The 25,947-nt window shown below is 36.8% G+C and overlaps 1 protein-coding gene and 1 long non-coding RNA gene across 8 annotated transcripts; both read left to right on the top strand.

Moving 5' to 3' along the window:
* Window positions 1–1,634: 1,634 nt before the first annotated feature.
* On the top strand, window positions 1,635–14,938 carry LOC115710789 (uncharacterized). Its single transcript, XM_061118111.1, has 3 exons — window positions 1,635–3,943; window positions 4,036–4,198; window positions 14,126–14,938. Exons 1-3 carry the CDS (start codon window positions 1,635–1,637, stop codon window positions 14,936–14,938), a joined length of 3,285 nt encoding a protein of 1,094 aa, XP_060974094.1.
* A 4,156-nt stretch (window positions 14,939–19,094) lies between these two features.
* On the top strand, window positions 19,095–25,517 carry LOC115725744 (uncharacterized). Of its 7 annotated transcripts, none has more exons than XR_009688395.1 (11): window positions 19,095–19,561; window positions 19,900–20,006; window positions 20,856–21,486; window positions 21,928–22,307; window positions 22,580–22,721; window positions 23,297–23,357; window positions 23,540–23,636; window positions 24,003–24,130; window positions 24,221–24,325; window positions 24,695–24,841; window positions 24,978–25,517. It is a non-coding gene; the product is annotated as an uncharacterized LOC115725744 (long non-coding RNA). The 7 variants fall into 7 exon arrangements; XR_009688399.1 differs by lacking the exon at window positions 23,297–23,357 and having other exon boundaries at window positions 19,274–19,561; window positions 20,856–21,336; window positions 21,928–22,033; window positions 22,214–22,307; XR_009688397.1 differs by lacking the exon at window positions 23,297–23,357 and having other exon boundaries at window positions 19,274–19,561; window positions 21,928–22,033; window positions 22,214–22,307; window positions 22,583–22,721.
* Window positions 25,518–25,947: the final 430 nt, after the last annotated feature.

Here is a 25,947-nt window from a genome sequence, read left to right as displayed (position 1 = left end):
CAAAAAGCTCAACGAGGAAAAGAAAAAAGCACTAAGAGCATGGAAACAGAGATTTAATGAAAATAAAAACAAAATAGTTGTAACCTAGGTGAGTTATATCTAAAGCTATATTCACACATCATAACACCTAAAAGAAGTAATGATAGGTTTATCAAAACTAATAAACTATTTAAATTTCCTCTAACCTCAATATCTATAAGAATATAAAATAAACTAATAAACTACTCTTAACTGGTAGCAAGAAACCTAGAATCTACATCAGGAGCAACAAAACTCACATCACTCTACATCAAGGGCGAAGTTGCGAAGATTTGGAGATGGAAGAAACTGATCAAAACAATTGCAATGAAAGGAGCCCTCAGACAAGTTACGGGGAGAAGATGAGTTCTGGAGATCCCAAAATCGCCTAAAAGAAATACACCAACAAAATTAAATAGCTGTGTAGCAAATTTGTGGATTGGGTTTGAGATTTAAGGGCTTCAACAAAGAAAATGGGTTTATGGGGTTGGGTTCGCATGCGTTGTCCATCTCTGTGGTATTGCATTGGGCGAAGCGAAGTTCAAAGAATGGGTTTCGAGATTTTGGGGTTCTCCCAGTTCTTTGGGTGGTTTTGTTGATGTCGACGGAATCTTAGACAGAGGTGTAGACGAATAGCATGGGAACCAGAGGGAAGAGGGATAAATCGAGAGAAAGGATTGTAACATAAGAATTCAATAGAGGCAAGAACAAAATAATAATAAAAAAAAAAACTAACTCAAACCCACTTATTCTAATAAAAAAAATTATAGATGAAACAAAGTAGAAGATAAGTATCGCTAGAGATTAAACTTAAAATGGTAGTCAGAAGAAAATGGAAGAATACGTGTCAATTTCCTAATTTTTTATAAGGGATTTAGTGTGAAAATACAATTAAATTTACGAAGCAGCTGAGATAGGGGCTTTAAAGTAAATTAAGCTGAGGGGAATAAGAGACTTATTACTTATAAGAAACTATTTAAACAAAATAATAATAATGAGACTAGAAATATGATAATTAAATATATTTTTTTAAAAAAAAATAAAAATTTCTCTAAATACTATTTTTTTTAATTTTATTTCATTGAATACTATATGGGTTTCTATGTAAATAAAATTATACCATCTTTGGGCCCACTCATGTTTTCATAAATTAGAATTTTATATAAAAAATTATAATAATTTTAGTTTTACTCCTATAAAATTAATTTTTTGTATTAATTTTAATGTATTATATTGGGTACCTTTATATTTGTTAAAAAATAGTGTTAAATTTTCATTTATATTTTTATTTATATGAGCAATATTTTTTAAAAATTAATAAATAAAATTATTTTTCTTTCAATTTATTTCTTTGTTCACAAAGTATTCTACCTTATTATATCTTAATAATCAATTTGACATTATACTTATTAGTTAGGTTTATAAATTTTTATTATTTATCTAACAACAATAAACCATCGATAAAATTCTATTTTGAAAACATAAACAATTCGAAAACTTAAAATATTATCATAAAATTATCATTGTATGTTATATATTTAAGAGTACTTATATTTACACATGTTTAATAATTATTAATGTTTAATAATTATTATTTTTATTGTGTAGAAATAATAATGGATAAAAGTTGGATATGGTCTAATAACAAATTATCAGAAGAATATACCAACGGGGTTAGTACTTTTATTAACCTCGCACGTAGTCACTTGAATGATGAGAATAAAACTCCTTGTCCTTGTACCGATTGTGTGAACTTCTACTATCACGAATTAGAAACAGTAGAGCGACACTTATGGGTCAATGGTTTTTCTAAATCTTATACAAACTGGGTATATCACGGCGAGGACGAAACTGCTTCAAGCTTCAATATTGATGATTTAGAGTCAGACATAAATGAAGACAACGAAGATTCTGAGGAGGAGGATGATGAAATGTTTGACGTTATTGAAGATTTTACTGGAGGAGTAAATTTTGAAACTAATCAAAATGATGAAATTGGAGGGGAGGAAACTTATTACAATGAACCTACAAATTTTAAAGAATTATTTGACGAAGTAGAGAAAGAATTATATCCAGGGTGTTCACAATTTTCTTCTTTAACATTTTTGGTGAAAATGATGCATATCAAGGTGCTTAATAAAATGAGTGACAAATGTTTCGATATGATACTTGAATTACTTTGTCAAGCTTTTCCGACTGATCATAAGCTGCCAAAGTCTCATTACGAAGCTAAGCGAATGTTACGCACTCTTGGATTGGGTTATGAGACAATTCATGTATGTAAAAATGATTGTACTCTATTTTGGAAAGAATATAAAGATGCTACAGAATGCCCTACTTGTGGATTTTCAAGGTACAAACATAAAGGAAAGAAGAAAAAGAATGTACCGGTGAAAAAAATGCATTACTTTCCAATTACTCCACGTCTACAAAGACTTTTTATGTCACGACATACGTCAGATGAAATGAGGTGGCACAAAGAAAAGCGTGTAAATACTGAAGGTGTACTTAGACATCCTGCAGATGGAGAAGCTTGGAAAGAATTCGATAAACAATTTCCAGAATTTGCAAAAGACCCCAGAAATGTCAGATTGGGACTTGCAACCGATGGATTTAATCCATTTGGAAACATGAGCACAAGCTATAGCATATGGCCTGTTGTATTAGTGCCTTATAACATGCCCCCCTGGAAATGTATGAAAGAAAATAATTTCATAATGGCATTATTAACTCCTCGTCCCAACTCTCCAGGTAAAGACATTGATGTTTACTTACGACCCCTAATTGATGAGCTAAAACAATTATGGGAGGAAGGGGTAACAACATATGATGTATCAAATAAAAAAGAATTTATAATGCGTGCTGCAATATTGTGGACGATAAATGATTTTCCAGCTTATGGTACAATATCTGGATGGAGCACAAAAGGTTACAAGGCATGTCCTGTTTGTAATGTGGATGCTTTGTCGTTTCCCATATTAAGTAAAATTAGTTATATGGGGCATCGTCGTTTTTTGCCATTAGATCATCCATGGCGAAAAGATAAACGCTACGATGGTAAAATTGAAAGTCGTCCTCCTCCTAAAATATTATCAGAGGAAGATATCTTAAAACAATTGGAAACAGTTGATCAGTTCATTCTAGGAAAAATACCTAAAGACGATAATGTAAAATTGTTAGAAGAAGTCGTGCAAAGGAGAAAAAGATTAAAGGTTGATGTGAATGGTGGAAAAACCCAAAAGAATAAACCTATTTGGAGTCGAAAATGTATTTTTTGGGAGTTAGAATACTGGTCAAAATTAAAGTTGAGACACAATTTAGATGTGATGCATATTGAAAAGAATATTTGTGAAAGTATCTACGGTACAATGTTATGCATAGATAAGAAGTCAAAGGATACTGAAAAGGCCAGACTTGACTTACAAAGGATGAACCTACGCAAAGAATTACACTTGAAGAAACAAGGAGATAAATGGTTTAAACCACAAGCATGTTACACATTGCCATTAGTTGACCGGAGAAAATTTTGTACGTGGTTAGGGTCGGTCAAATTTCCAGATGGGTATGCCGCAAACATTTCAAGGAATGTCAATATAAGTGAAGGTAAAATTATTGGCTTAAAAAGTCACGATTGCCATGTCTTGCTGCAAAGATTATTACCAGTTGGGTTGCGACCATATGTGAAAAAGGATGTGATACTTGCCATTTCCGAGCTCTCATTATTTTTTCGAAAGTTGTGCGCAAAAACATTATACGTTGAAGACTTGGATTCACTAGAGAAAGGAATTGTAAAGTGCTTATGTAAACTTGAATCCATTTTTCCTCCAGCGTTTTTTGATGTCATGATCCACTTAGCAGTGCACTTACCTTCAGAGGCAAAGTTAGGTGGTCCGGTACATACAAGATGGATGTATCCTATTGAAAGGTAAAATACTAATTATTTTTTAAAATAAAATTTTATCTATCTTATTTTAAAAATTAAGAATATTTTTCTAATGATGAATTTTAATTTTTTAGGTTCTTAGGTTCTCTAAAAAATTTAGTTAAGAATAGAGCACGATCAGAAGGTTCAATTGCTGTAGGATATGTTGGTAAGGAGGCCTTAACTTTTTGTTCGATGTATCTTCACGGGATTGAAACAAAATTCAATCGTCCAGAGCGTAATTGGGATCTCAGTGAGGTACAAAATGAATCAACGTTGTCTGTTTTTGATCAACCTACAAGGTTATTTGGTGGAAGGGAATTTCGCAATTTAGAACCTAATGAGTATAACAAGCTGTAAAGCCCGCTTAGTTAATTTGGAAATTAGCAGTTATTTATGTTAATCAGGAAATTATTTATAGCTATTTAAATAATTTATTATGGATATTTATGGAATTCAGATATGCATGAGTATGTTATCAGCAGTTTTTATATTTCGCATTTCCGGTGTCCGGTATTTTGGAACGCGGCGTTTGGCTCAGTAGAGATCACAACTTAGTATGTTAGTATTTTGGGGACGGGTTTTAGACATTGGGAATGTCGGGAATGGCCGGGAATTTAGAATGTCCCAAAAATACCCCTTTAGTGGTTATTATGTGGTTTTAGTATGGAGGGGCAAAATGGTCTTTTTGCCCCAATGATATTTTGTCTTATGTGATTTTTTTAAATGGAATTAAATGTTTATTTCTAATTAATCTTTTGGCTGAAATGGTTTTATTAAGATGGTATTAAATGACTTTTCTTTCATTTTATAACACTTAGAAAAATTCCAAAAAAGTTTCAAACTCTCTCTTTCTTTCTCTTTCACTTTCGGCCAGCCTTGAGCAGCTAGGAGAAGGTGTTTTTCCTTTGATTTTGGCTGGTTATTCTTCATCCTTTAAGGTCTATTGCAAGCTAGGTTGGTTCATGCCTCTTTCCCTCTTTAAATTCTTGAAGAAAATGTATGAAAATGTGAATTGCATGTTGGATTTTTATGTTGTTGTTGCTGCTGTAATCTGTTGATTATTTTGTGTTTAAGCATGTTAGTTTAGGGTTGTTTTTAATGCTTGATTACTAGGTTGAACATGCTAGAGGTTTATATGTGAAAATTATGAAATTTTGAGTGAAAATGCATGTTTTGTTTCTGTATAATTGCTGGGTGTTCTTGTTAGTTTGCAGAGGGTTTTTCTTGCTTAGTTAAGTAGAATTAACTAGGCTAGGGTGCATGCTAGTGGGTTTAACCAAGTTTGAGTTCTTGAACTCAAAGCTTGGTCTTCAATGGTGAAATTTGCTTGTGAGGTTTCTGGGTAGGTTTGAGGCCTTGGAAATGTTTGTTAGGACCTATGTAGGAGGTCTGGAAAGTTTGGGATCAATTGGGGATAAATTGGTCGAGATTTGGGAATTTTTGGTTCTTGCTCGCGAGGAACCGGAATTCCGGTTGAGCATCCGGAATTCCGGATGGGGTTCAGGATTTTCCCAGAACCGGAATTCCGGTTGGGCAACCGGACTTCCGGATGGGGGATTTTTCAGAACCCTAGTTTTCCTCGTTTTTGGGTTTTTAGGGGTATTGCCATGCTTTTTATCGATAGGGAAACTTTTAGTTTCGAGTTTTAGTCCCCGGGAAGTGATTTAGCGTGTCACTTATAGCGTTGTGGTTTTTATGGTTTAGGAGCCAGTAATCCGCCGTTCAGCTTCAGTTCCAGTCAGTTGGCAAGACACCCGAAATCGGAATCCGTGTAAGATTAGTATAACAAAGATGCATATGTAGATTACATGTTTAGCGTGCATGTAGGAAGCCTCGTTAGATTACATTAGATATGTATTTAGGCTTCGAACCACCCAACCCCGTCACGTCGGTACAGCCGGAGTATGACCAAGGCCGAGTATGACCGGTTCGACCGATCAGCCGACACTTGGTTGGTGGTTCCGTGCTATTGACGTATCCCGTCGGGACAGCCGGAGTATGACCAAGGCGGAGTATGACCGGTTCGCCCGATCAGGGGAGGATATAGTAACACGTCGGTACAGCCGGAGTATGACCAAGAATGAGTATGACCGGTTCGACCGATCGGGTTGTTACGTGTCAATAGTACCGTCCCCCGAACGTTCAAAACTCGCACCATGTTGGACATGGCAAGAGTGCTCGCACCATGTTGGACATGGCAGTAGCGGGACTCAGTATCGTGTTGGACACGGCAGTCAGTTTTATGTATGGTGTTATTATGCTTTTCTTGCTGAGTCTGTCGACTCACAGTTTACGTTGCATGTGTAGGTAAAGGCAAGGCAGTTGCTGATGGACCGTGAGCGAGCTTATGGGGTTGTACATGTCGGGGCGGTTAGGCCTGGAGCGTACGATCCTCGGGACAGCACGGCTGAGATTTTGTAAATGTCGTTAGACGACTTATTTTGATGTAAAAGTTGAACAGTTAAAAAGTTTGTAAATATTTTTATAAATCGGGATCCCGAGACTTTTTGATAAAATGGTTTATAAGATTAATGAAAAAGCAAAATTTTAATTAATCACGTTTTTCCATAAACCTCGTTGATTAGCAACGAGCTGCACAGTACGTTTAAAAATCACGTAATACGCCTAAATTAGTTAGGGTGTTACAATTTGGTATCGTAGCCGCTGTGTTGTCTTCCGAAGATCGTCACGACATGTACAATCATCATCAGCAGTTAGCTCGGTTCACGGTTCAGTAAGCCTTTATTGCTTTAGTAGTTTATTTTATTCAGTTATGAAAAAAAGAAAAGCCTGTTAGGAAGCATGTTAGTAGCCTGATAGTAGAATAGGCGCATGTTTCATTTCTAATTTCCAAATTAAGCGGCATTAGTAAGCTCGCCTTGAATACGACCTGATATGCCAACTCTTGGTTTCGCAGGCGGTTCTAACTAGATGGACGCCAGGCGGACTACCAGGAGTCGAGGCAACTCAGTGGGGTCGAATCAGGGAGAGGGAGCTCGGTTTCCCCCACCTGCTAGGGGCCGAGGTAGAGGTCCCCGAGGCAGGGCTCGTGGTCGGGGTGATGAGAACCCGCCACAGGCTGCCTGTGCTCCCCCCCCGATCGGGGAGCCCCGAATCGGGAATTGCGGTTTGCGGAGATGCAAGCCGGATCGAAGAGCAAGACCTCGAGATTCCGAGGTTGAGACAGCCAGGTGCTCCCGCAGCCGGTGCAAGCGTAGTTCCGGTGGCACCGCCCTCGCCGCCTGTGCCGAGATGGTAGTGGCGACCCACGATTGGAACCTTTATATGAGCGGTTCGGAAGCAAGCACCTCCGTATTCCCGGGAGGTCCGGATGTGTCGAAAGCCGAGCAAAGGGCTTACGGTGATCACGAGAATTTTGAACTTTATGGGTGTCACCGCAACGACGCAGTGGTGTGCGCCACCTTTCAGTTCCAGGAGGATGCCCTGGTATGGTGGGACATGGTGTCTCAGATTCACGATGTCACCACCATGACTTGGGAGAGGTTCCAGGAACTTTTCAACGCGAAGTACTACAACGAGGCGGTTAGAAGCGCCAAGAGAAAGGAATTCGTTCACCTGACCCAGCGGGAGAACATGAGTGTCACTGAGTATACTACTCAGTTTGACCGGTTGGCGAGGTTAGCCTCGGGAATTGTGCCGACCGACTTCAGCCGGAAGGAGAAGTATTTGGACGGGTTGAATCCCAAGATCAGGCATGACCTGATGATTACCACTGACGACAGCACCACCTACGCTCAGATGGTGGAGAAGGCACTGCGAGCTGAGGGCGCAGTGGGGTGTATGTCAGATTTAGCCAGTACTCCGGTCGGTGGCGGAGCTCCTACCCCTCCTGCATCAGGCTTTAGCAGGGGGAGTAGTGGTTCGGCCATTGATCAGAGGAAGAGGGCACCCACTGCTTCCGGCGGCTCGAGTCAGAACAAGAGGTTCCGGGGAACCGAACGCAGGAGTCGTCCTGGTGGTAATGAGACTCGCTTCTCCTATCCCGAGTGCCCTATCTGCAAGAGGCATCATCGGGGAGAGTGCAAGGGGCAGGGATGCTTTCATTGTGGCATGCCCGGGCACTTCAAGAGGGAATGTCCCCGGCCTCCGCCGGAGGCACCGAGAGCTCCGGCGATGCCCACTCCGGCCCGGGGTATTCGCGATCACGCAGCCGATGCGGATGCCGCCATCGGTTGTTACAGTCGATTCTTATTAACGACTCGTTTTATTCAGTGCTGTTTGATTCTGGGGCTACACGTTCTTATGTGGCGGCCAGAGTCTTTAGTAAGTTGGGTAGACCCTTTGATAGATATGAGTCAGGGTTTGGAACCCTGTTACCTGGCGGAGAATTGGTTATCTCCAATAGGTGGATTAGGTCTATGCCGATCAGGATAGATGGTAGAGAGTTAAGCGCTGATCTGATAGAGATGAGCTTAGTCGAATTCGATATTATTTTAGGAATGGATTTCCTATCTAAATATTCGGCGAGCATTGATTGCAAGAGGAAGATGGTGGTCTTCCAACCGGAAAGTGAAGAACCGTTCGTATTTGTGGGTTTGGTTCAGGGATCTCGGATCCCGGTGATCTCGGCTATGTCAGCGAGAGAATTATTGCACGGTGGGTGCTTAGGGTTTACGGCCGTGGTGGTGGACACCACTCGGCCGTACACCATTCGGCCGTAGGACATCGGTGTGGTTCGGGAATTTACGGACGTTTTTCCCGAAGAACTTCCGTGGTTACCACCTCAACGGGAGATTGACTTCGTGATTGACTTGGCACTGTGGGTGGATCCGGTTTCTAAAGCCCCGTATAGGATGGCTCCTGAACTTAAGGAGTTAAAGATTCAGCTCCGGGGTTGCTTGACATAGGGTTTATTCGGCCCAAAGTGTGTCACCTTGGGGAGCCCCGGCTTTGTTCGTGAAGAAGAAGGATGGATCTATGAGGATGTGCATCGACTACGAGAGTTGAACAACCGACGGTGAAGAATAAATATCCATTACCTAGGATCGATGACTTGTTCGATCAGCTTCAGGGGAAGACGGTCTTTTCTAAGATTGATCTCCGTTCGGGTTATCATCAGTTGAGGATCCGAGAGGAGGACATTCCAAAGACGGCTTTCCGCACTAGGTATGGACACTACGAGTTCCTGGTTATGTCATTCGGACTAACCAATGCTCCTGCAGCATTCATGGACCTGATGAATAGAGTATTCAAGGATTTCCTCGATATCTGTGTGATCGTGTTTATCGACGACATCCTCGTGTACTCTCAGTCAGAAGAGGAGCATGAGTTACATCTCCAGATGGTACTGCAACGACTTCGAGAACATAGACTCTACGCCAAGTTCAAGAAATGTGAGTTCTGGTTGTCTCAAGTGTCCTTCCTAGGGCACATAGTGAGTAAAGATGGGATCAAGGTGGATCCCGGGAAGATCGAATCCGTCAGGGATTGGCCGAGACCGAAGACAAGGATGAGATCGAAGCTTCTTGGGGTTAGCTGGGTACTACCGTAGGTTCGTGGAGGGGTTCTCCAAAATTTCAATGCCCCTAACCGAGCTTACAAAGAAGAATCAGCGATTTATCTGGTCAGATAAATGCGAAGCTAGTTTTCAGGAGCTGAAACAGAGGTTGATTACTGCTCCGGTACTAGCTTTGCCTTCGGACAAGGAGAAGTTCGTGGTTTATTGTGACGCATCCAAACAGGGTTTGGGGTGCGTATTGATGCAAGCCGATCGGGTTATCGCTTACGCCTCCCGTCAGTTAAAGGATTATGAACAGCGATACCCGACTCATGATTTAGAATTGGCCGCAGTGGTTTTTGCATTGAAGATTTGGCGGCATTACTTGTATGGTGAGAAGTGCGAGATCTACACCGACCATAAGAGTCTCAAGTATTTCTTTACTCAGAAAGATTTGAACATGAGACAAAGGCGTTGGTTGGAGCTAGTGAAGGATTATGATTGTGAGATCCTTTACCATCCCGGGAAAGCCAATGTAGTGGCCGATGCCCTGAGCAGAAAGGGTCCCGGGCAAGTGGCTAGCATGGTTCAGATCTCACCTCGCCTAGCGAGAGGATATGGTCAGGTCCAGCATTGAGTTTGTGGTAGGTCAGCTACACAACTTAACGCTGCAATCTGATCTGTTAGAAAGAATAAAAGTTGCTCAGACGACAGATCCGGAGTTAGTGAAGATCCGAGATGAGGTATTGGCTGGTCAAGCCAAGGACTTTTCAGTGTCAGATAGTGGGATGCTTTTATATAAAGCCAGGGTTTGTGTCCCGAACAGTGTGGACTTGAGAAACGAGATCTTCGAGGAGGCTCATTCTACTCCATATTCTCTACATCCCGGCACCACCAAGATGTACCAAGATTTGAAACCGTACTTCTGGTGGAGCGGTATGAAGAAGAATTTGGTAGAATTCGTTTCGAGATGCCTCACGTGTCAGCAGATCAAGGCTGAACATCAGAGACCAGCAGGGTTGTTGCAGCCTCTAACCCTACCAGAGTGGAAATGGGAGGACATTACGATGGATTTTGTGGTCGGGTTACCTAGGACCACGGGTATGTATGACTCCATCTGGGTAGTGGTGGATCGATTTACGAAATCGCTCATTTTCTCACGGTTAGAACAACGTTTACGGTGGATCGATTGGCGAGTTATACGTCGGGGAGATAGTGAGACTTCACGGGTACCGAAGTCTATAGTTTCGGACAGGGATCCGAAATTCACCTCCAAATTTTGGCAAAGTTTGCAACGGGCAATGGGTACAAAGCTAAAATTCAGTACAGCATTCCATCCTCAGACAGATGGTCAGTCCGAAAGGACAATTCAGATATTAGAGGACATGTTGAGAGCCTGTGTTATGGACTTTGAGGGTTCATGGAATAAATACCTACCGTTAGTAGAGTTCTCATATAACAACAGTTATCAGAGTACGATAGGGATGGCACCCTATGAACTGTTGTACGGTAGGAAGTGCAGATCCCCTATCCACTGGGATGAGACAGGGGAGAGGAAATACCTAGGTCCGGAGTCAGTTCAGCGGACCAATGAGGCAATAGAGAAGATTAAAGCTAGAATGCTTGCCTCCCAGAGCGCACGAAGAGTTACGCAGATCCGAAACGTAGGGATGTTGAGTTCCGAGTAGGGGACCATGTGTTTTTGCGAGTATCTCCGATGAAGGGGATTAAACGTTTCGGGAAAAGAGGCAAGTTATGCCCTAGATTTACAGGACCTTTCGAGATTCTCGAGAAGATAGGTCAAGTGGCATATCGGTTAGCATTGCCTCCAGCTTTATCAGCAGTGCACAACGTATTTCATGTCTCAATGTTGAGAAAATACGTTTCAGACCCCTCTCATATACTCAGTTATGAGAGCCTTCACTTCGGTCGGATATGTCTTATGAGGAACGGAGTGCGGATCCCGGATAGAAAGGATAAAGTCCTTCGGAATAAGACCATAGCATTGGTCAAGGTTCTGCGGAGAAACAAGAAGGTGGAAGAAGCCACTGGGAGCTAGAATCAGATATGCGAGCTCAATATCCAGAGTTATTCAGGTTAGATTTCGGGGACGAAATCCTTTTAAGGGGGGGATAGTTGTAAAGCCCGCTTAGTTAATTTGGAAATTAGCAGTTATTTATGTTAATCAGGAAATTATTTATAGCTATTTAAATAATTTATTATGGATATTTATGGAATTCAGATATGCATGAGTATGTTATCAGCAGTTTTTATATTTCGCATTTCCGGTGTCCGGTATTTTGGAACGCGGCGTTTGGCTCAGTAGAGATCACAACTTAGTATGTTAGTATTTTGGGGACGGGTTTTAGACATTGGGAATGTCGGGAATGGCCGGGAATTTAGAATGTCCCAAAAATACCCCTTTAGTGGTTATTATGTGGTTTTAGTATGGAGGGGCAAAATGGTCTTTTTGCCCCAATGATATTTTGTCTTATGTGATTTTTTTAAATGGAATTAAATGTTTATTTCTAATTAATCTTTTGGCTGAAATGGTTTTATTAAGATGGTATTAAATGACTTTTCTTTCATTTTATAACACTTAGAAAAATTCCAAAAAAGTTTCAAACTCTCTCTTTCTTTCTCTTTCACTTTCGGCCAGCCTTGAGCAGCTAGGAGAAGGTGTTTTTCCTTTGATTTTGGCTGGTTATTCTTCATCCTTTAAGGTCTATTGCAAGCTAGGTTGGTTCATGCCTCTTTCCCTCTTTAAATTCTTGAAGAAAATGTATGAAAATGTGAATTGCATGTTGGATTTTTATGTTGTTGTTGCTGCTGTAATCTGTTGATTATTTTGTGTTTAAGCATGTTAGTTTAGGGTTGTTTTTAATGCTTGATTACTAGGTTGAACATGCTAGAGGTTTATATGTGAAAATTATGAAATTTTGAGTGAAAATGCATGTTTTGTTTCTGTATAATTGCTGGGTGTTCTTGTTAGTTTGCAGAGGGTTTTTCTTGCTTAGTTAAGTAGAATTAACTAGGCTAGGGTGCATGCTAGTGGGTTTAACCAAGTTTGAGTTCTTGAACTCAAAGCTTGGTCTTCAATGGTGAAATTTGCTTGTGAGGTTTCTGGGTAGGTTTGAGGCCTTGGAAATGTTTGTTAGGACCTATGTAGGAGGTCTGGAAAGTTTGGGATCAATTGGGGATAAATTGGTCGAGATTTGGGAATTTTTGGTTGCTGCCTGCGAGGAACCGGAATTCCGGTTGAGCATCCGGAATTCCGGATGGGGTTCAGGATTTTCCCAGAACCGGAATTCCGGTTGGGCAACCGGACTTCCGGATGGGGGATTTTTCAGAACCCTAGTTTTCCTCGTTTTTGGGTTTTTAGGGGTATTGCCATGCTTTTTATCGATAGGGAAACTTTTAGTTTCGAGTTTTAGTCCCCGGGAAGTGATTTAGCGTGTCACTTATAGCGTTGTGGTTTTTATGGTTTAGGAGCCGCAATCCGCCGTTCGCCTTCGGGCCTAAAGTTGACCGCACACCCGAAATCGGAATCCGTGTAAGATTAGTATAACAGTATGCATATGTAGATTACATGTTTAGCGTGCATGTAGGAAGCCGGTTAGATTACATTAGATATGTATTTAGGCTTCGAACCACCCAACCCCGTCACGTCGGTACAGCCGGAGTATGACCAAGAATGGAGTATGACCGGCTCGACCGATCAGCCGACACTTGGTTGGTGGTTCCGTGCTATTGACGTATCCCGTCGGGACAGCCGGAGTATGACCAAGGCGGAGTATGACCGGTTCGCCCGATCGGGAGGATATAGTAACACGTCAGTACAGCCGGAGTATGACCAAGCTCGGAGTATGACCGGTTCGACCGATCAGGTTGTTACGTGTCAATAGTACCGTCCCCTGAACGTTCAAAACTCAGTACCATGTTGGACATGGCAGTAGTGCTCAGTACCATGTTGGACATGGCAGTAGCGGGACTCAGTATCGTGTTGGACACGGCAGTCAGTTTTATGTATGGTGTTATTATGCTTTTCTTGCTGAGTCTGTCGACTCACAGTTTACGTTGCATGTGTAGGTAAAGGCAAGGCAGTTGCTGATGGACCGTGAGCGAGCTTATGGGGTTGTACATGTCGGGGCGGTTAGGCCTGGAGCGTACGATCCTCGGGACAGCACGGCTGAGATTTTGTAAATGTCGTTAGACGACTTATTTTGATGTAAAAGTTGAACAGTTAAAAAGTTTGTAAATATTTTTATAAATCGGGATCCCGAGACTTTTTGATAAAATGGTTTATAAGATTAATGAAAAAGCAAAATTTTAATTAATCACGTTTTTCCATAAACCTCGTTGATTAGCAACGAGCTGCACAGTACGTTTAAAAATCACGTAATACGCCTAAATTAGTTAGGGTGTTACACAAGCTGCACTGGTACATTTTAAATAATTGTCCGGAGTTACAACCTTACATCGAGTAAGATTTATAATTATCGTATAAATTTTAGTTTTTATACATTTTGCACAAATATTTATATCATCTTTTTCTTATTAAATAGCGAGCACAAAGCTTTATTACAATCTAAAGGCGTAGTAGACATCATTCGAACTCAAGAGTTGGAATTTTCATTTTGGTTCAAAGAAAAAGTAAGTATTTTTTTTACAACTGCGTTAAGTATAGCTTCTACTTAAAGCTAATAGTTATAATACTTTTACAGATAAATGAAAAATCTAAATTATCTCCTCATCAAATTACAAAATCAGTCTTAGCTCTTGCAAGTATGCCAGATCATCGAATCTTCTCGTATAATGGATGTATAGTTAATGGCGTGCGCTATCATACTGAAATTTGGGACGTCGGACGAACCACTCAAAATTACGGTGTTTGGGTTGAAGGTGAACATGGTGGCAGTACGTGTGACTTTTATGGTGTCATAACAGATATTTTAGAAGTATCATATATATATGATCATAAAGTGGTACTTTTTCAATGCGACTGGTATGATACTGATACCAAAAAGAAAAGAACACACCAAGAATACCATATCACAAGTATAAATGTCAGCTCAAAATGGTATAAGGAAGAACCTTATATTCTTGCCGACCAAGCAAATCAGGTATTATATTTGGAAGATGATAAGTTTGGTTCGAAATGGAGAGTGGTTGATAAGGTGAATCAACGCCACTTATGGGACGTTCCAGAAGTAATACTTGAAAGTGTAGATGCAGAAGAAGATGGTTCCAATAGTTATACAGAAGCTTATCAAGAAGAGAGATCAAATGATATTGACATAACATTTGATGAGTCAAACGTCGAAATTCCTCTTAACCATCCAAATGCAGAATTGATAGAAATTAACTCATCACATATTAATTTTGAAATAATTAATTGTGATCAAATTTTGAATGAAAGTAATGTAAGGGAAAGCAATGATGATATATCAGATTCCGAGACTGATATAGGGGATATTGATAAGAAATTACAACATTCTGAATGTTCATCTACAGATGAAAGTGATGACAGTTTATAAGTAATTTTATATTATTGCATAGTGTTTTTTTATATTAATTTTTATTTATTTAATTTAGTACCACTTCAAATTTATTAGTTATTTGGAATTTTATAGGAACATGGGACCGAAAAAAAAAGCAATTGATATCCCTAATAAAACTCGATCAACGCGAAATATTTCAGAACAATCATCTGAGATTCCCATTACTACTCCGTCTTTACCAGTTTCAAGAGTTAATTATTCCACTACAACACAACCAACAGAGAGTACTCAAAATGAACAAGAGGATTTAGAATCTACTGGTATGCTTTTTTTATATAATTATTATTATTAATTAATTTGTAAATTAATAAATTTGTATTAATATATCTTTATCAAATATTTCTCTGAGACATTTTGTATTTATTTTTATAGCCCCAACCAAGAAAAGAACTCGTGGCCAAAATAGAAGTAAAGGCACAAGTAAAGTAGTTGCGGATACAAAAAGTAAGTTGCCAGTAACAGCTAGAAAGGGAGAACTTCACCCGGTAGGAGACAATGCTTCAAAATTAGCATCAGAAATTGGTTTTATAGTAAGAAATCATGCACCTCTTAAATATAAAGGGTGGAAGAATGTCCCACCAGAGGATAAGGCACTTATTCATACTCGTATTAAGGTTACTTAACTTATTCAAAAATAATTTTTTTTCTACATAATTCTTTTTATTATTTCTTTTACATAACATTTATCTTTCAATAAATATTGTAATTATTTTAATCTATTTATGTAGGACAAATTCAAAATTGATCCGAAGGAAGAAAGACACATGCATGACATCATTGAACGACATTGTTCAAATCGTTACAAAAATTATAGAAACCAACTTCATGCTCATTATAAAGATGTTGTCAAAAAAGGAAAGGATCCACTGGCTAATCGACCTTTAAATCATAGAATGACGGACCAAGATTGGCACTGGCTGTGTGACAATATCTTTGGTAATCCTAACTGGCAGGTATAATTTATACTTTCTATATGTTTATTAATGATATAGTATTAACATCATATGATGTCATTTATTTTTACTTTATTTAGAAACGTTCGGTTGTGGCAGCTAAAAATAAAGCTAAAGTACCATATAATCATCGAGGCGGATCAAAATCTTTTATTCAACATCGAACAAAAGGAGTAAGAGTATTTACAGAAGAATAATAATGTTTTTTTTTTTAAAAAAAAAAAAGTTATACTAACAATTTTTTTGTTAAATAGTCTTTAGTTAATGATGTTGGAGAAATTGAGCTATTTAGGAACACCCACTGGAATGCAGAAAATGGTTGGTGTAATGAGGAAGCAAGAACACGATATGTATGTCTTAACTTGTTATATTCTTTCAAAATAAATTGTTTAATTTTCCTCTAAAATTATTTGTTTTAAAAATACAGGATCGAATGGTTGAGTTAAGACGACAACGTCAAGAGAATAATGAGGAAATAATGGAAGATGAAATCCGTGCTGAGGTTTTGGGTAGTGAAAGATGTGGTCATATACCTGGATTAGGACCTGCCCTTAACAAAAAAAACTCAAACCACCAAGTTGAAAAAGTAATTGAAGATCGTGTTGCAAACATGCGAGAAGAAATGCGTAATGAGATACGACATGAGGTGCGAGATGAGATTCTTCAAGAGGTAAGAAATGAACGCCAAGATTTTTCACAACAACTCAAAGATATTATGAACATACCCAACAATCATCCTATTTTTGGCATCCAACAACCACCGCCTCCACCACCACCACCTCCACCATCTCCACCATCGTTTGGACCACCTCGTATTGATACTACCTCTGTTCCATCACCACCACCTGCTGCTAGGGACTGTTCTTCTCCACAATCACCAACAACCGCCAGGGCATCTGGTCCACCAGCACCGTCTCCGGTTACTTCGGATAAGATATTTTTCACTTGAGTTTTAAAACAATTATAATTCTACTTAGTGACTTGTCATATCTCACTTACTTAATTTTCATATTATAATACAAGCTTGTTTATTGTTTGGTTTGCAAATAAAGACAATTGAGTGCAGTTTGCACGTGATTGATCCTAACATCAAAGGAAATGGCCTAGTTGCATTTGGGTATCTCAAATTAGAAAAATCGGATGAGAAAGGTGAGATCACGGTACATGGAGAAAAGAAGAAGCATTGTGACTTTAAACGTGTCTTCATAGAAAAGGTTGTTGAAGAAAATGCCGATCTGCCATGCCCTCTAAAGCAAGAAGGCTTCTTCAAAGTGGGTTCAGCTGTGAAACATTTCGTCTTCTGGCCGAAGAAACTAATAAATATGCCTTCAGCTTGTTCACTCCAGGTAAACTATAATTAGCCTTAATGTTGAAAAATCTTAATTTTTCACATTAAAGTGTTTCTTTTTTTTTTTTGGTTGTAGGTGAAAGGAAAGATGAAAGCTACCCAAGATCCTCTGGCTTCGCCTACTCAGCCACTGATACACTTGAAGAGGCCAGAGATGTTTCATGAATCACACTACACTCCACCTGAAAAGACATTGTTGTTGACGACACTTTTAGGGATTGTTCAGAAATGGCATCAGAAGAAAACAGTACAACATGAGCTTAAACAAGAATTGTTCGGACCTGGCCATGAGTGTTGGATCGACAAGGAAGATGTCATAGATGTGTGCGAGCTGAGATGGATCGGAACTAATGTCATGACTATTTGGTGCAGGTATAGTGGTTAATATTTAAGTTAATAATTATATTTGTAAATTTTTACTAATAAAATTTTATGATTCAGTTATTTGCAGGAACATTCACTTAATATCAGTGGTTTGAATAATACATATGCATTTTTAAATCCTGCTTTAGTATCCTCAATATCTTATAAAGATCCCAATAGACGTACACTGAATCTCATTGAGCGGTTGAAGGAAATACAACCCGATCAATGGTTGATTTGTCCCTGGAATCATGCGTAAGTAGATTTATAATTTAATATATGTAAATATAGATCGATCAGGGGGTTCACTAAACTTTTTTAATTATGTGCAGTAGTCAACACTGGGTAGTGATAATCATCCAGGCTGCTACTCAGTCAATGGCATTCATTGACCCAAAGAATAAGCCAATTGAAAATGAAATTAGAAATTGTGTCACAACGTAAGTCATCATTTTTTTTTCTTTAATTTAACTTTTCTTACTAATTCTTTCACTAATTAACTTCTCTTTGGTGTAGTGCTTTGGAAACCTACATGACCCAGCAAAAATATACGAAAAAGGGCTGAGATAAAGATCAGGCAGTACAGGTGTCGAGGACAACCGGACGATCAACAGTGTGGATATTACTGCATGAAGATTATCAAAAGCATTATGACTCAGTAAAATCCTGCAACTTTTTTGAAGGATAAGGTATTTAGACATACATGATTCATTTGATAAAGTTTTTATTTAAAATAAATTCAATGTTATCTATCTCTGGTTGTACAGTTCAAAGATGACAAGCCTTACAACAACCAGGAGATAAACGAAATACGAGATGAATGGGCCGATTTTGTGAAGTCTTATATATTAATGGAATGAGTGCACAGTTCTTTATACGTGTAGGGTATATAATTTTATATGACCGCTACTTTTGGTTGTACTTAGTTTTTGTTATGGCGATCAGAATACAATTTTTATGATCGTTACTTTTAGTTATATTAGATTTACTTTATAGTTATATTAATTTTTTGTAGCAGTGAGTACTACAATAAATTTTTATTTATTATTATATTTATTTAGCTGTATTTTTTTTTTAACTTTTATTAATAATTTTTAATAATAAGGTTTTTTAAGTATGAATCAAACTTAATAATAAAATTTATTAGTTCAAATGAGTTGACAACGTGGCATTGAATTATATATTTTATCTATTATATTTGCTTATATACGGATGGACAATTTATAAATATTAATTTTTTTTTTCTGGATATATTAATGTTAGTTTGATATATTATTTTTAATATAATATGAAAATATTTTTATTAAAATATTAACCAATGTATAAAGATAACAAATAATTATATTATTTGTTTTTTTAAAACATATATTTATTTATTATTAAAAACAAACTGCTACTAAATAAATTACCTAAAATATTTTTTTTTTTGGAGGTAAACTCCAAATTTTCCCTCTATATTTTCAATTGCCTTACAGTTACCATACTCTCTCGTCTTCTTCCCCAAATTAAACTGTCTCAGCTTTCTCTAACCTCATCAGCTCAGCTCACCGTCTCAACAGCTTCCCGGGCGCACCCAGTAAACCGAAAATGTAATAACACTCACTCTCTTCTCTTCTTTTTCCTTTGTACGTTGGCAAACGTTTTCTTCTACTAAATTCAACTCGACAGTGAACAAGAGGACGTGGTTATGGAGGTGGCCGAGGAAATGGTGGTCGTGGTGATTTCAATGGTAGGTCGGACTTTGGAAACAGGAATGGGAACCGAGGAGGAGTGGCAAACCGTGGAGGGGATGGCTATCAGAGAGCTGAGAACGGTGGACGCATGACTGCAGCAAGTGCAAAACCTGCAACAGTTCGGGCGCCACTGCCACCACCTGCGCTTACCGTTGGGAACTAAGCTTAGAGTGGTTGATTTTGTTTCGAAGATCACTGATTTGTAAGTCTTTGGATAGAATTTAGAGGGTTGTGTCCAATTTTTCGTGGATACATGATATTTTTATAGGATGATGTTCTGCTAACCTTTTTTTTTCCTTTTTTCTTTTTACCTTATTCTTCTTATATCAGTGGTTTTGAATTGTATGGTCATTGAAATTTCGCCTAGTATTTTAGTGAATAGTGATCGATTAAATCAACAGGTATTATTTATGTACAGCTTACAGAAGAGTTCATAGATTGTTATGATGTTTTCTGTTGAAACATTCATACCAGTTTATCAGTTGGGTATTGATTCATGTTAATGTTTTCTTAAAACTGAAAAATAATATTCTTCTTCAGAATGTCAAAGCTGTTTTTGATACTGCCATTAAGGTTGTTCTTCAACCTCAAAGAAGGAAGGAGATGGTTCGGAAGAAAAGGCATCGACGGTCTGGTTGCTCGATTGCGTGAGTACTTCCATTCATAAGCTCCTTGATATGTTTCTTTGTTGCCCAAAATGTATTGCTGTCTGGGATTAGATTTAGTTAGTATTTGCTCATTATTTATTTATTTATTTATTTTTATAGATTTAATGACACAAAGTATTGTATTTGCTCATTATTGATAAGCTTATTTAGAAGCTAAAATTTCAACAGAAGATATTAGAGAGAAGTAATAAAAGTAAGTGATGATAACATTAAAATTCTAAACACCCCATGTGAAATTGAACTAGTGAATGTTTTGCTGTTTCCTTCAATTTAGTACCCTAATCAGATAGAAATAAAGTACATTGTTAGTAACATGGGGACTTGGGTTGAGAGTATATTGATGAAATTTGAAATTAAAAAATAACTTTATAAATAAAATGGCAAATAAAGATGCTTCTCTGTTTGGTAATACTGCTTTCTTGTCTTCTTGGCTTGAGCCAAGCTCTAAATTAATATAATGGGGGGACCTCAATTGACCTGAAAATAGTCTTGGGAGAGTACTTGGAATGGCATCAGAATTGTCTTGTCAATTCCAAGCATGTGAATACTGTCAGTGTGAGAAGAAGTAAAAAGAGAAAATTAGATGAAAATTAAATTATGTGATAGAATAATACTTTTCTAGTCAACCTTCATATCAGATCAACCTTTTAATCTGAGCTTTTTTGATAAGATAAAACTTTTTTTACTTTCAAAATTATCATTCACCTGAAGACTATATACTACTAACTGCTTTTTTTCAGGCTCATCTGGGGTTATATTTGTGTTGTAGAGTGTAGTAGTATAAGTTCATTATGTTAAATGTTCTTGTTCTTCTTCTCTTAACTGCAGGACCCTAGTATGTGGAGGCTGTGAGGCTTAGCACAGATTAAAAGGCCAGAGTAGATGATTCTTCACTCACTTTTGGAATGGAATATTGGTTTGTAGTTTTTAAGGGGTTGCTCAACAAGCAAGGGCTGAATTCTGATTATTATTACTGGATAGCTAATGATGTTCTTTTTGAGTGTATTATAATATAGTTTTGACATAGTTTACACACCAGACAGAAAGTAATGAAGGGAATTGTTCATTCTCTTATCTTTTCTACTGGGTAAATTATGTCTCAACACATAATATGTTTTTTCTGCCAAAGTAGTACCACTACTATTCTCTCTATCTCTCCTCTGTGTATCCCAATATATCTTGTATTTTTCTTAGTATGCCTTTTGAGCCTAATGGAAATTTGTTGCTTGGGTTGCTCAAAACCAGTGAAGGACGCCTCGTCTAGTGTTAAACCCTCCATGCCAGCGGCGGCTACGAGTAGTTCATATAGGTAAAAAACTAGCTTACTTATATATGAATTGATCTTGCTTCTCTCTTCATATAGTGGTCCAAAGTAGCTGCTTGTGTCTGGAAGAACATGATATCCTTAGTTGGATTGATTTTGGGAGTTGGGTATATACTCGTGCTAAATTAAAATGAGGTAATTGCTCTTGACAGGTTTTATTTTCTCTCTTATTGTGAGAGAATTCTCTTGGCACAGTTAAGCTTATATTGTGACAGGTTTTACTTTTTTTATTTAATTGTTCTTTATCACTGATTTTCATGGAATTTGTATATGATTCTCTGCATTAACTCCGGGTAATCAGAGATCAATTTTTAAACAAATATAATACATTTTAAAATAAAAATAAAGTAGAGAAACAGCATATGATTTGGTCAAATATTTAGAGGATTTTATATGATTAATTATAAAAAAATTCGGCATTAGACATGGCATATTCGTAGAAAGTTATCACACATTGGTTATCATGGTATTAGCTTTATAATTATGTATGTATTGCTTTTGATTGTTAGAAATTGAAGCATTGCCATTAACTTAGCTCCATTGTTAAGGGTTGTGTGTAATTGTATATCCTAACAGGTATTGGCTTTCAGAAGACCCTTTCTTCATAAGGTTTTAGACTATGAAGATGAATTCTTTGCTTTGTTGATGCTTGTTCTTGAGACTCATAGCTTACGGACTACAGGTTAATCTATATTTTCGTTCCGATTATATATATTTTCTTTTTCCTATTTATTTGCTGCAAAATGTTCAATTGTTCAATGTTGAATTATTTTTGAAATCGGAGTTGTAATTTTGTTTTGGATTGCCTACAAAGTTATAAGAAAATGAGTTATTCTCACTGTTTTGATGAATATGCACATAGGGTATTGTTGTGGGGCTTCATAATTTGGATGGTGTAATTCCTATAATAAGAGAATCTTCAAGCAATGCAGTTGCAACATCTGGTCTAAAAAATGGTAAGCTTTCCATGCTCTTACATTTCATATAAATAAGTTGGGTAAATCAATTTAAGAGAATTAAGACAAGTAATACAAATATTAATAAATCCTAATAAAAATACTGACTCTAATTATGTAGTTTTAGTACAGTTGTTATATTGTTGTCTCTTCCATTAGACCATTTGTGTTTGTCACATTGGTCATGTTTTAAAATATGATAAGTCATACAAGATGGAACAGTAACATAGTGTTTGGGGACATTGATCAATTTCATCAACTCTTTCTATTAGCAGGCTAAGGCAGCTGAAACTGTGTCAGAAAATAGGAAAAACTAGATCTTAAATGTTTGTGAATTGAGATTGAAATGAAAGAAATAGTTTGGAGTTACGATGAACTTGTGAAGATTCTTCAGGTGATAGCATCAAGGCAATTGTAAGTTTGTTTTTCAATTATTTTCATATTTGCTGGCACTAAAAAATGAGTGGCATGGGAGAACTTTTAAGGCAAATAAGCTATAAGAGCAGTATGACTAGCTAGCCATGAGGCATACTCCTATTGCAAATAACACTAATTTTACATCTAAATTAAAACACCATCATTAGCTAACAAATGAGAGGCTGGCTATGTTAAGTTAGGAGTAATGTATTGAATTTTTCAATCTAGGACAAAAGAAATAATTTAGTAATGGAGCTCAACAGTGGTGGTGATATCACAGGAGCTATTAATGAATGTAGTTTTAGCCATCAAAACAGTTCCTTTACCTCATATTACTCCTTCAAGTAATTATAGCATATCAGATGTTGCAGGAATGCAATTACTGTGAGTTGCACTATTTTTCAAAAACAACCAAATCTGCCAACATAAAACATAGTTGAACTTAAGCTCAGCTTTAATTGAGAACTCATTTATTGCATAACCACAAAGAATGATTTTTTTTTTCTTTCAAAAGGTGAGATTTATAGTACTGTTATATTATGTTTAACTTCTCTCATTGCAAGATAATGCAGAGTGGAACTTTTACTGTTGTAGATCTCTTTCTGTTGCAAGATAATCAAAGAAAGTTTTTTGGTATATCTAATTTCATTTATTTTTATAAAATTTCTTTTTACCCAGCTTGCCTTATATCAATAACTCGCTTTATTAATAATTCAATCAAAATAAATACAATTACCCTCAAGAATAAAATGTTTGTTATGCTTAACATATTTAATTTGATCTGAATCTGTCTTAATTCTGCCCTCCTTCATCAGGTTTCTATACTTTCATATTGGGCTTCCACTTACATATGGGACTTCATCAGCTTCTTATTTCCTTTCTCTTTTGCAATTGGTCTTTTTAGTATATTTGGTATGTCTTATCTTTAAATAATATTTTATAGAGAAAAGTTGTTGATTTTGAACTACTAAATCATTGTTAAAAAATTAGATCACTTTGCAATTCAAAATGCATAAAACAAATATCAATTTAATTTTTTTTTATTTTAATGTATTTTGATAAGCATACAAACTATTTATTGAGAAATCTGTTACTTAAAAGTGTTATGTATTGTTTTTTTTTTAATTCTCATGAATGCTCTTTTTTCTTGTGTCTACATCTGCAGTGTTTTAGATAAATATATAGATGCATGTATTTTTTAAGCAATGCATTATTGTCCAGAATAGAATAAGCCTGTTCAATTTCACTTTTACTTACATTAAAATTGATTGTCTGTAGGTCTGGATCAGTTTATCGGAAGGGATTATTTCTTGCAAACAGTCATCATGTTTTTGGGATATGGTTTAGCTGTTGCATCGTCAACATATTGCCTTTCTTTCTTCTTTTCAGACCATACTATGGCTCAGGTGAGAAATGTTTTTATCCTTATCGATGTCCGGACAATCATAATTTCTGCTTACGCTTTCAAGCTTATAAAAATATTTTATTCTCTGCAGAATGTAGTTCTCTTGATCAACTTTTTCTCTGGACTCATTCTTATGGTCATATCTTTCATTATGGGGCTTATTAAGTCAACTGTTAGTGCAAATTCTTTTCTCAAGGTGAGTTTCTATTAGCCAACTGGAGAAGTGTTTCTTCAGACATTACTATCAAAGTAAATGACTAAGGTTTGGATTGTGCATAAATTTTTAACCTTCCTGTTCATTGAAAAAGCAGGAGTGAAAGTCTAATATCAACTATTTTATTTTTGATTAAGAAATGGGGAATATGTATTAAAATCAAGCTGAAAAATACTCTCTTTCAGTACCTGTATGAAACTGTGCTGCTGTGAAAACTGTTAAATTAGCATATTTTACACTACAAGAGGAATGAACCTCATTAAATTAGCATATTTTTGTGATTCAGTACTATGCACTGTAGGACATTATTAATTAATTATCATTCTCAACTTGTGTACTCTACTCTTGCAGAATTTCTTCCGACTATCTCCAGGGTTTTGCTATGCTGATGGGCTTGCATCACTAGCTCTTCTGCGTCAAGGGATGAAAGATAAATCTAGTGATGCAGCTTTTGATTGGAATGTAACTGGTGCCTCTATATTCTATCTTGGTGTTGAGGTTTATATCTTCTCATTTTTTTTTTAAAAAAAAATTGTTTTGGATATCTTGCCATTTATAATTTTTTAAGTTAGAATTGAGTACGAATTCCTTAGAAATATGATATGATCTGACATGGCTTTTGCACTTGTCACAGCATTTGTTACTTCCTGTTGACACTTGGGCTTGAACTCTTGCCTTCCTACAAGGAATGGTGGAGTATAAAAAGTTTCCGACGTGATGGTTATCCTCATTTAGAACCACTTTTGGGATCCTCTGCAGAAAAGGTTGCTCTTGACTTCGATGAAGACACAGATGTGCCAATGGAAAGAAACAGAGTACTTTCAGGTTCCGTTGAGAATGCTATCATTTACTTGCGTAATCTTTCACAGATCATGCCTATAGATGCTCAAAGAATGCTTTAAGAGTTTGAGGGGTGTGTGCTTTTAGCTTTTGAGTTGGAGCTAGATCATTTTTTTTATGTTTGTTTGCCTAATTTAGTGTTAGTTTTTTTTTTGTTCAGTTAGTTTGGTTTGTATTGGGGTAACTTTTTTCTGTTTTCCATGTTGGCAACTCTGATTCATGGAGTTTGTTGTTATAGTTCATAGACAATACAATTCAAGCAAGGACTATGTAATTGAATTTTTTATGATTGCTATTGTAATTTTTATGTAATGAATAAATGTGTTCAATATTATTTAAATAAAGCTTTTTGAATAATTTGTTTTTATTATATAATTTAAATGAATATATTTTAAATTAAAAAATAATAATAATTAGTTTTTATGACTAATTATTAGTCATTAAATAATTAATTTATGTAATTTTTTATTTATTAAATTATTTAGTCACAAAATATTAGCTTTTTCGTGACTAAATTTTAGTTGTTAAAGTTTACTTTTTTAGTTGTTGAAAGTGAATATTGGTATTTATGTGACCAATACATCAATCTTACTGTGACTAACTTTAATATATTTTGTAACTAAATTTTAGTCATAGAAAATAACATTATTTGTGACTAAATATATTAGTCACTAAATCTCTTCTACGACCGACATTCAGCGACTAAATAGTGACTGAAAATAATTAGTCACAAAATTTTGGGTGACTAATTAATGAGTTTTAAT

Source organism: Cannabis sativa, chromosome 6, assembly GCF_029168945.1.
Source record: "Cannabis sativa cultivar Pink pepper isolate KNU-18-1 chromosome 6, ASM2916894v1, whole genome shotgun sequence".
In the NCBI taxonomy this organism is placed as follows: domain Eukaryota; kingdom Viridiplantae; phylum Streptophyta; class Magnoliopsida; order Rosales; family Cannabaceae; genus Cannabis; species Cannabis sativa.
This window is presented reverse-complemented; position numbering and strand designations above follow the sequence as displayed.

What these genes read in the sequence shown, in the direction of transcription:
- LOC115710789 (XM_061118111.1), top strand. Translation starts at nt 1,635, where the DNA reads ATGGATAAAAGTTGGATATGGTCTAATAACAAATTATCAGAAGAATAT. An exon ending in TGGATGTATCCTATTGAAAG is followed by an intron (nt 3,944 to 4,035) that starts GTAAAATACTAA and finishes TTAATTTTTTAG; the next exon opens with GTTCTTAGGTTCTCTAAAAA. An exon ending in GTAATTGGGATCTCAGTGAG is followed by an intron (nt 4,199 to 14,125) that starts GTACAAAATGAA and finishes ATACTTTTACAG; the next exon opens with ATAAATGAAAAATCTAAATT.